Source organism: Microtus oregoni, unplaced genomic scaffold (genome assembly GCF_018167655.1).
Source record: "Microtus oregoni isolate MIOR12 unplaced genomic scaffold, Mior012 000005F_ref0000423, whole genome shotgun sequence".
In the NCBI taxonomy this organism is placed as follows: Eukaryota; Metazoa; Chordata; class Mammalia; order Rodentia; family Cricetidae; genus Microtus; species Microtus oregoni.
In genome coordinates this window covers 9963483-9974302 of record NW_024543064.1, presented here as the reverse complement: position 1 = coordinate 9974302, position 10820 = coordinate 9963483, and the positions used below count along the sequence as shown (strand labels likewise).

The window sequence follows — 10820 nt, the reverse complement described above, 5'->3', positions numbered from 1 at the left end:
TCCCTCTAAGTTATTGCTACCCCCTCTTCCCTGCCTCCTGAGTGCAGGGACGGCACCTGCATGCCAGCACTCCTGGCCCTATGGGGTATTGAAGGACACACATTTCCCCGAAGCTCGAGTTTAGCTTCTAGGATGTGCAGGACTCACTTCTCACTGGACATGAAATGCAGCGCACAAACTGGAAATGGGTGGTCATGAGATGAGCTGTGGCCGTGGATGCTCGAGAGACCATTCTCCTGGGACCAGCAGGAAGTTCGAAGGGTTTGTGGTCCATTGGAGCATTGAGTGGAGTGAGTTAAATTGAGGTCTGTGCCATTCTCAGAGCAGTGACTGTCCCAGGGTTAGCTCCCCTCATGGATGAGAATAGTGTCTCAGCACTCCTTTCATAGGATGGGCTTCATTCTTTTTTACTTTTATTTTTTTTTTTGATATTTCGAGACAGGGTTTCTTTGTAGCTGGGGAGCGTGTCCTGAAACTGGCTCTGTAGACCAGGCTGGTCTCAAACTCAGAGGTCTGCCTGCCTCTGCCTCCTGAGTGATGGGTTAAAGGAGGTGTGTGCCACCACTGCCTGACTGAAAGAGTATCTTTCTAAATGTTGCTCCAGGAACCTTCTTACTGAAGATTCATCAGGATGAGCTTCAAGTCCCCACTCACACTCCAGGACCTGGCGGAGAACAGCCTCCTGAGGAGCAAGACTGTGGCAATCTCTAATCTGGACAATATACCCTCAGTTTTTTTCCCATCACTGTTCAAAAAGGCCTGCAAAAAGGAAAAGACTAGCATTGTGAAGGCAATGGTGCAGGCCTGGCCCTTCCCCTGCCTCCCACTAGGAGCCATGATCAAGAGAAATGATTTCTACAGGAGAATCTTAGAGATTATCCTGTTTGGGCTTGATAGCATGCTTTGCCAGAAGGTTCCTCACAGGTGAGTAGACCTGGATGCCCTGAAGGAAGGCCTTGGGAATTAAAAAGCAGAGACAGCTGGGGACAGGTAGAATCAGGGTAAAAGAGTAGACTTATAGTGAGGTAGAAGTGTTGGGGGACCAACTTTGAGAACTCCAGAGGCTTTGGCCATTGCTGAGCCCTCTGGGAAAGGGCTCTGGGTTCTTCAGGACTCATGAATCAGCTGAGACTGGAAGACCCAGTCACTGTGCACACAGGCACTAGAGTGGGACTGGCTGGACTTAAGGAGAAGGGAGTGGGAATAGGGCAGTGGTTAAAGCCTCCATGCTGATGCTCTTCCCTGCTCTACCCCAGGAGGTGCAGACTCAAAGTGCTGGATCTACGGATTATGCCTTTGAGGATGTGGGATCTGTGGTCTGTGTTCAAGGCTCCTGACTACAGTGAGAACCAAGCAGCGGTGTGTCTTTCAGAAACAGAGGTGAAGCCGCAGGTGAAGGTGGTTATAGACCTGGTGCTGCAGGAATGCCCATTAAAGTCCTTGGAGTACTTTGTCATTGCTTGGGTGGCTTGGAGAGAAGGTCTATGTCTGTGCTGTAACAAGCTAGAGGTCTGGTCCATGGCCACTTGTTACCATAAAGATGTCTTGGAGACATTGGACCTGAACTCTGTTCAGGAACTGCGTTTGTATTACATGAATGATCTTACCTGCCTGCTTAACTTCTCCCCTTACCTGGGTCGTATGAGGTACCTGCGCAATCTCCTCCTCTCCTGCTTCTGGCTGCTTGCCTATATCACGCCAGTGGAGAAGCAGCTGTTCATCACCCACTTCACCTCGCAGTTTCTCAAACTGAAGCACCTCCAGTGCCTGCATCTGCATCATGTCTTCTTCCCAGAGGATCACCTGGAGGAGCTCTTCTGGTAAGGAAGGGGTGTCAGCCAAAGCCTGTTCCTTTAGACATTAGCGACCACCTACTCTCTGTAGCCCTGGTAGATTATCCTTGCCAGAGCATGAGAATATCAGAGCATTGTTTTGAGTCTGCTGTCCTGGAGCAGGGTCTCACATAGCTACTAATCCAAAGGAGTAGGGCTGAGCTGTGGTTGGTGGTTTAGAAAGAGGTACCATGCTAGGAAGCCTCTCAGGAATGAGATCTAGTAAGAATGGGGTCTGATTTCTTTCTTAGCAAGTGTCTAAGGTGTATGGGAAAAAGGAAAAGGAGGAGGGCCGTGTAGGGGGGACTCTGTTCACTGAGCTCTGCTCAGCTTGCTTCCAGCTCTCCATCTAGGACAGGCTGGGTTTGGAGATGAGTTGTCTGTGGTCCAGATTGGGAACAGGATTGTCCAGTACTCCCCTCAGCCCCCCTCTTGTCTCAGCGCCCTAGGAGTAGCACAGGTGTGGACCACCATACCTGGCTTTGTTTGGATGTCAGAGGGTGAGGATATGGGAAGTGTGATGTCCCAGTTGAGAATTGGGGTCGGGGTGAAGTGCTGTGAAGAGGCAGGTCTGTGAACCCATAGGCAGATCCTGCCTGCCTTGGTCCTTCCTGTGTGGAAGGGAATTGCTGTCTTGGGTTGAGCTGATCCTACCGTGATGGTGAAAGGCCTCAGAACAGATTAGATTGAGCAGACTCTGTCATGGAGCATGGTGGCTACTGACTTTCCTTGTGTGATTAAAAGGATCTTGGACCACATGCATATTCCCAAATCTGTCTTCTTGTTTTCTTGTAGGTGGCTAAAAACGCCCTTAGAGAACCTGTTTCTGACTGACTGTTGGCTATCAAAATCAGCCTGGGCCATATGTCAGAATTCCCGTGCACAAGCCAGCTAAAACATCTGAGTGTGAAAAGGGTCCAACTGACTCATTTTAGCCCAGAGCCCCTGCAAACTGTGCTGCGAAAATCTGCATCTACTCTGCTATCTCTGGACTTGGAGAACTGCCATTTGTTGGACTGCCAACTCCGTGCCATCCTGTCCTCCCTGAGGTGCTGTACCCAGCTTATGTGGTTTAACTTCTGTGGAAACCATTTTTCGGGGAATTTCTTGAGGGAGTTGAGAGATCATGAGATAACCTTGAGATCTGAAGGGTCAACGGTAGTCTTCATCCCTGGGTGTGATGATCTGTCCCCAGAACTTTGAGGTGGTTGTCCAGCCTTGTTTGGAGTGTGTAGAGATAAGGGGAGGGGCTGGAAAGATGGCTCAGTGGTTAAGAGCATTGTCTGCTCTTCCAAAGGTCCTGAGTTCAATTCCCGACAACCACATGGTGGCTCAGTAAAGAGGTCTGGTGCCCTCTTCTGGCCTGCAGACATGCACACAGACAGAATATTGTATACAAAATAAATAAATAGAGTTAAGGGGAGAACTTTTAAACAACCATAGAATTGTATCTGTCTTTTAAGAATTCTGTGGCTGTGCCTTGAATTCCTCAGGAAAATAGTAGCTTTTTATATCTGCCGTTTGTGGGGCTAGAGAGTTGGCTCATCCATTTAGAGCACTTCCTATTCTTGCATAGGACCTGGTTTGATTTTCCTCATGCCTCTGTGTTGAAATAAGAAGCGGCGGGCTGCGTCCCCGGCACCCGGCCGCCCCCACAGCTAGCTTTACTCGAAATAATTACACGGAAACTGTATTCTTTTAAACACCGCTTGGCCCATTTCTATCTAGCCTCTTCTAGGATAGCTCTCGCACCTGGACTAGCCCATTTCTAATAATCTGCTGTAGCCCACGAGCTGGCTTACCAGGAATGATCTTAACCTGCATCTGCCTGGAGTGGGAGAATCATGGCTACTCCTCTCTCAGCTTCTTTCTCCCAGCATTCTGTCCTGTTTACTCCTCCCACCTATGTTTTAACCTATGAGGGCCAAGCAGTTTCTTTATTGCTCAACCAATGAAATCAACAGATTGATATATGACACTCCCACATCACCTCTGATGTGGGATCATCCATAACTCTAGTTATAGAGGATCAGATGACTTCTTCTGGCCTCCGGGGCATGAGACACACATGTGGTGCATAAACATACATGCAGGCTAAATCATTATAACCCATAGACCTAAAATCATTTAACAATTGGCTTGTCTTGCGGAGGCTGGATGAATGTCTTGTCTGTGAGTCAACAGCCACCCAGCGTTACTGTGACATACATGGTAAGTCATGTATTTACACTCCTAAATCCTGTCACCTATGAGTTTATTAATGGAAGCAGGGCAAGTAGATGTTTACCTAGCAGAAAATCAGCTTTTATGGCATTGCTACCAACTCCAGACCACTGAAAACTTCGGCCCTGCCTGCATCAGATAAAGAGGGACTTTTAGCATTGGGCCATGGTAATGTCCTGTGTCATTAGACCATCGCTTGGAGTGAGCTCCCAACTCTGTCTCTGGATTGCATACAACACTATACCATGACGGATGGACTTCTGGAATTGGGGTGTGTGTGTGAATGTACGGCGTGCTGCATGTTGTGTATCTCCAAACAAGGCTGTGGAAAAGGTCAGCCATCTTCTATTCTACTCTGGTCGATTCTCCTTAACAAGAGGCTCATGGAATCAGAGGCTTTATGGCCCCTTTTCTGGGAAAAAGAAGCCCATAGGTTTTCATTTCCATAGTGTGTGTTTACATGTACAATAGTTATTGTTGATGTGTTGGGGGGTCCTGAACCAATTTGTAGGAGTTAGTTCTATAGGAACCCAGAATTGATCTTGGTTGTCAGTGTCTACCTAGAGAACCAAATCCCTGGCCTGAACATATAGCTTCTTGTTTACCAGGCAAGCAATGTACATTCTACCACTAAGCTACATCTACAGCCTCCTCTTTAATTTTGTAGTTGTTGGTGTTTGAGATTGTCTCTTTTGGTAGTCCTGTAACCTGGTTTGCAACCAGGCTAGTCTTAGCTCACAGAAAACCATGGCCTGCCTCTGCCTCTCAGTGCTGGAAGGATCCTGCCCCACCAAGCCTGGCATCTCCACTTCTTTCACCCTTAGCTCCACGGTAGCCTGCATTTCATTGTCTGAAGTTAATGCGTGATTAACCTTGGAACAATTTTTGGCTTGTTAGTGGCTATGATTATCAAGTGAGATCATAGTACTTAGTGAGTTATAGACAACAAAATTCATGTTATATGCAGATTTATTGTTATTTAATAAATTCTGATGTGTTCTAAAGACTGTGTGTATCTGTTTCTGAAAAGTATGTTCACTGCACATGAGTGTTTTTCCTGCTTGTCTCTGTATCACGTTCATGCAGTACCTGGGAATCCAGAAGAGGGTGTCATTGCCTCAAACTGGAGTTACATGTGGTTGTGAGCTCCTGGGTGGGTGCTGGGAATCAAACCCTGGTCGTCTGCAAGAACACAGGCTCCCTAACCACTGAGCCATCTTGTAGTTGTTAGCCAGGCGCAGTGGTGCACTCCTTTCAAATAAAGGCTATAACAGGGGTCTCTTCGGCTTTCCGTAGAGAGTGGTCCAGAATTTATTCTGTATTCCAGTCAGGCCTTGAACTTGCAATCCTCCTGCCTCAGCTTCCTTCCTCCATTAGAGCCAGCCTGTCTCTCTGAGTCCTGCTCTCATTAACATTCACTTGTGTTGTGAATGAACTTGTAGGTTCAAGGGCAATAGACTCTGGTACTCTGTTTCCTGGGGACCATCTGTATGGGGACAAATCTGAAAACATACCAGGTAGTGGTCACTATGGTGTCAGAGATACATTCCTTGCCTTGCTTCCTTCTAACACTCCAAATTGCCGCAGCTGGTACTCTCATGAGCTTTCACGGCTTGGATACAATTCACTTCCCTAAGGAGTCATGATGCTCTCTGTTCATGAGCCCCATATTTCTTCTCCAAAGGACGTCAGCTGAGCTGATAGTGTCTGAAACTTTCCTATACTTTCTGGGGAAACCAAGGTTGTATTCCCTCTCTGTCACAAGGACAGGAGGCTCCACCAATTCTGCTTCAGTCTTTTGAATGACCACTGCAGAGTTTTGACAATTTTAATTTTTTTTTTTTGCCATGGTCTCTACATAACCCTGGTTGTCCTGAAATTCAGTATGTAAAGAATGCTGACCTGGAAATTAGACATCTGCCTGCCTCTGCCTTCCAAGTGCCAGCATTAAAGGTGTGCACCTCCACTACACAGCAAATCATAAGTTGGTTATGTTTTGAGTGACAGCTCCCCTTCTTCCTTGAAACTGATGAGCTTATAGGTGTTAGCCAATCAAAGATCTTGAATTGTGGTTTGGTTTGTTTTTTTGTATGGTGTTTTTTATTTGTTTTTATTTATTTTTTGTTTATTTATTTATTTATTTATTTTTTTGGTTTTTCGAGACAGGGTTTCTCTGTGGTTTTGGAGCCTGTCCTGGAACTAGCTCTTGTAGACCAGACTGGTCTCAAACTCACAGAGATCCGCCTGTCTCTGCCTCCCAAGTGCTGGGATTAAAGGCGTGAGCCACCACCGCCCGGCTATTTGTTTTTTTTTTTTTTTTTTTTGGTTTCTCTGTAGTTTTGGAGCCTGTCTTGGAACTAGCACTTGTAGACCAGGCTATCTCTAACTCACAGACGTCTGCCTGTCTCTGCCTTCCGAGTGCTGGGATGAAAGACAGGGTAGTAGGGTCTTGGTTCTCCGATTTTTTTTTTTTGAAACTGGGTCTCACTCTCTAGCCTAGACTTGCCTCTAACTCTCAAGTCTACTGCCACAGCATCAAGACTGTTGGGATTCTTGACAACACCTCCTGCTAGTACATTCCATAAAGTCTGCTGCAGTGTCCACGAGCCCAGACCCTGCAGTTTCTTCACTTATTGGTAGAACAGGACGGTGTCTACAAATGTAAACACTTATCCAACATCCATTCTTTTCTTATTCAATATCACAGATGGAGTGGTTAATGCTGACTGTCAACTTGGCCAGATGTGAAACAAGATATACGATGTGGGAGGGAGAGAAAGGGAAAGGAAGAGGAAGTGGAAAGAAAGAAGGAAGAAAGGAAGGAGAGACGAAGGAAGGAAAACATGTCAGGTTAGCAGGCTAGGTGGTACCAGCTTGTAGTACTAGCTACTTGAAGCCTAGGATAGGAGGGCCGCAAATTTCTTGGGCTACAAAGTTCAAATCATCCAAGGAAACCTAAAGAGAGCCTGTCTCCTGATCATTTTTTATTAAGCTACAAAGAGGGTGTTGCCCCTGGAACTGAGTTACAGATGATTGCCAGCTGCCACGTGGGTGCTCCAAGCAAACCTGGGTCCTTCTGCAGGAGCAGCTCGTGCTTTTAACCATTTCTACAGCCACAGCTTCCCTTTTCAACTACTACTTTCCAGTCCCAGGGATGACTGACCATGCTCCTGAACACCCACCCAGCACATCCTCATGGGGTCCTGGATGGTTCAAGGAACTGTTTGTACAAACGTGCCTTCCCGAAATGGCAGAAGTTAGGGATGCAGTGAAATCTGAAGCTCATTCATGACCTACTTCACAAGCATCGGAGCTGACAAGAGACCACATCAGCCTGGGGCTTGGGGGTCTGCTAAACTCACTGATCTCTGCTTCGGTTCATCCTTTGTCCCTGTTCATAATGCTTTCCCGACTGTCCCTCACCACGCTCCGTATCTCTCATTACCCATGAGCACAAAACAGCCATAGAGAATTACAGCGGCTGGTGCTTATTCCTACAAGCCCTGGCCATAGTGCAGGTGTGAGACCCCCTTTCTTCAGTGTCCCCATTCCTTTCCTGTGTCTATCCCTTTATCTCAGACATATTTCCTGTGGAGGAAAACACATCCCAGCCTCTCTCTATCCCGCTTGCCTGGTTTTCTAGCATGGTAGTGCTGGACTCATCCCCTACCCCAGTTCAGCCCTCAGCTTCCTGAGTCGATGTCTTGAGACCTCAATTCAGGGAGAGTGAAAACAAGACTGTGCATCTGGAAAGATCCATTCTCAGCAGGAGAGGCTGATGCCTGTGTGACACAGGGCATTTCCTGTGCTGCATCAGGGTCTAGAAAACAGAAGAACAGACTGTGGCTTCACTTTTCAGTTATTTGGTTTTTGAGATGGGAAACACCAAAAGAAAGAAAGAAAGAAAGAGCCCTTCCTTTCCAGCCTCAGTCCCGGACCCTGCAGCTGCCGCGATGTTGATGCCCAAGAAGAACCGGATTGCCATCTATGAGCTCCTTTTTAAGGAAGGAGTGATGGTTGCCAAGAAGGATGTCCATATGCCCAAACACCCCGAGCTGGCTGACAAGAATGTGCCCAACCTTCATGTCATGAAGGCCATTCAGTCTCTGAAGTCTCGAGGCTACGTGAAGGAGCAGTTTGTCTGGAGACACTTCTATTGGTACCTTACGAATGAGGGCATCCAGTATCTCCACGATTATCTCCACCTACCTCCGGAGATCGTGCCTGCCACCCTGCGCCGCAGCCGTCCCGAAACTGGCAGGCCTCGGCCCAAAGGGCCAGAGGGTGAGCGCCCGGCAAGATTCACAAGAGGGGAGGCGGACCGAGACACCTACAGAAGGAGTGCTGTGCCTCCTGGTGCTGACAAGAAAGCCGAGGCCGGGGCTGGCTCAGCCACCGAGTTCCAGTTTAGAGGAGGCTTTGGTCGTGGACGTGGTCAGCCACCACAGTGAGCTTGAAGACTGTTGTTTGGAATAAACTTTAAAGAAAAGTGTCCAAAAAAAAAAAACAAAACAAAAACAAAAAAAAAAGAAAGAAAGAAAGAATGAACGACAACATTGGTTAAAGACACTTGTTCTTGCAGAGGACCCAGGTTTGATCCCAGCACCCACAAACATTAATAAGTCCAGTTCCAGGGAACCTGACACCCTCTTCTGACCTCAGAGGGCACCGGACAAGCATGGGGTCACATACAAACAAGCATGCAAAACATCATCTACATAAAATGTAATACATTTTTTTAGTTTATTTTGTGGTTTTAAAACCTTTTCTTTATTTAATGTGTATGGATGCCGTGTTCATGCCTAATGTCCACAATACCAAAAAGAACTTGATTTTTTTTTTTTTTTTTTTGGTTTTTCGAGACAGGGTTTCTCTGTGGTTTTGGAGCCTGTCCTGGAACTAGCTCTTGTAGACCAGGCTGGTCTCGAACTCACAGAGGTCCATCTGCCTCTGCCTCCTGAGTGCTGGGATTAAAGGTGTGTGCCACTACCGCCCGGCTCAAAAAAGAACTTGAAACTGGCATTTCATATGGTTGTTAGCTGCTATGTTGGTGCTGAGAATTGAACTCAGTTCCTATGGAAGAGCAACCAAGAGTTCTTAGTGAATGGACCATCTCTCCAGCCCCACCCCACTTTGTTTTTGTTAATTTGTTTTCTTTGTTTTTGAGACACGTTCTTATTATGTTCTGTCCCTGAACGAACTTTGTAGACCAGGCTGGTCTCTAACTCAGAGATCCTCCTGCCTCTGGCTCTGGAATACTGGTTTTAAAGTTACCTCATCTGATCTGGCAACCACTCTCCAGCCAATTATCGGTAATAGCCTTTTTGAATAAGCTATTGACTATTATGATTATAATAGTCAAAGAACAACCCTCAGACGCCCCTTCCTTCTGTGGTTTTTCCCTTTAAAAATAGCCTGTATCTGATGTGGGAGTGTCATATATCAATCTGTTGATTTCATTGGTTAAGCAATAAAGAAACTGCTTGGCCCTGTGGGTGGAGTAAACAGAACAGAACGCTGGGAGGAAGAGGAAGTGAGGTCAGACTCCACAGCTCTCCTCTCGGGAGCAGACGCCTGAGAGAGACGCCATGCCCCGCTCCCAGGCAGACACACGCCATGAAGCTCCGACCCAGGATGGACTAGGCTAGAATCTTCCCCGTAAGACCGGTTCTCACAGATTATTAGAGATGGGTTGATCGGGATGTGAGAATTAGCCTGTAAGTGCTAGAGCTAAAGGGCCAAGCAGTGTTTAAATGAATACAGTTTGTGTGTTGTTATTTCAGGCATAAGCTAGCAGGCGGCTGGGGTGTTGGGGACGCAGCCCCGCCACTCTTATTACTACATGTATCAGACATTCAGGGTCTTCTAGCCTCCCAACTGCTGGAAGACACTGTCATGACAGAATGAATATAATAAAATCCTCATGCTTTTACATCAGCTGTGATATGAGAGATTGTCTCTTGGGGCAACTCCTCCTCCTCTGTGATTGGACGCTAGGGTCCAGCAGTATGTATCTTGGTTGGTCCTGGATTCTTTTCCCTCTATGTAACAAAATACTCTGTCACTGTGCCTGCAGGTGTTTCCTTTTCTTTTTTTCTGCTTTTTTCAAGACAGGGTTTCTTTGTATAAGAGTCCTGTCTGTCCTGGACCTTGCTTTGTAGACAAGGCTGGCCTTAAACTCACTGAGATCTGCCTGCCTCTGCCTGGATTAAAGATGGGCACCACCACTTCTTGGCTGCCTTTTCTTTTTGCCTTCCGTTTTTCCTCCCTCCCTCCCTTCTTCCCTCCTTCCTTCCTTTTCATTCTTACTTTCATTCCTCTCTCCCTGCTTTGTTTTTCTTTTCTTTGTTTCTTTCTTTTTATTTTTTAACTTTTACTATTTATTTATTTATTTTTGTTTTTGTTTTTCAAGACAGGGTTTTGTTGTAGTTTTGGAGACTGTCCTGGAACTAGCTTTTGTAAACAAGCTGGCCTTGAACTCACTGAGATCTCGTGGCCTCTGCCTCCGGAGTGCCTGGTGCCTGTACCACCACCTCCCGGCTTCCATCTTAATTCTTTACCTTTGGGGAACACAGATAAGGTTCAAACACTGCCTGTGCCTTTGCTCATGTATGAGCATGCGCACATGCTTGCACATGGAGATCCTCCTCCCTCAGATTCCTGAGCACAGAGATTAAAGATGGGCACCGTCCCTCCCCCCCCCCCTTTTTTTTTAAAGACAGGGTTTCATCAAGTAGGCCTGGCTGGAGCCCGGAAGCCAATATT

The 10820-nt window shown here is 46.8% G+C and overlaps 1 protein-coding gene and 1 pseudogene across 1 annotated transcript; both read left to right on the top strand.

The window, feature by feature from the left end:
• The first annotated feature begins 631 nt into the window (after nucleotides 1-631).
• On the top strand, nucleotides 632-5751 carry LOC121448497 (annotated as a pseudogene).
• A 2257-nt stretch (nucleotides 5752-8008) lies between these two features.
• Nucleotides 8009-8547, top strand: LOC121448749 (40S ribosomal protein S10-like). The gene has a single exon (XM_041652950.1). The coding sequence runs from the start codon at nucleotides 8009-8011 to the stop codon at nucleotides 8504-8506; it is 498 nt and encodes a 165-aa protein (XP_041508884.1). The 3' UTR covers nucleotides 8507-8547.
• The last annotated feature ends 2273 nt before the right edge of the window (nucleotides 8548-10820 follow it).

Coding starts and splice junctions, on each gene's coding strand:
- LOC121448749 (XM_041652950.1), top strand. CDS start 8,009: ATGTTGATGCCCAAGAAGAACCGGATTGCCATCTATGAGCTCCTTTTT.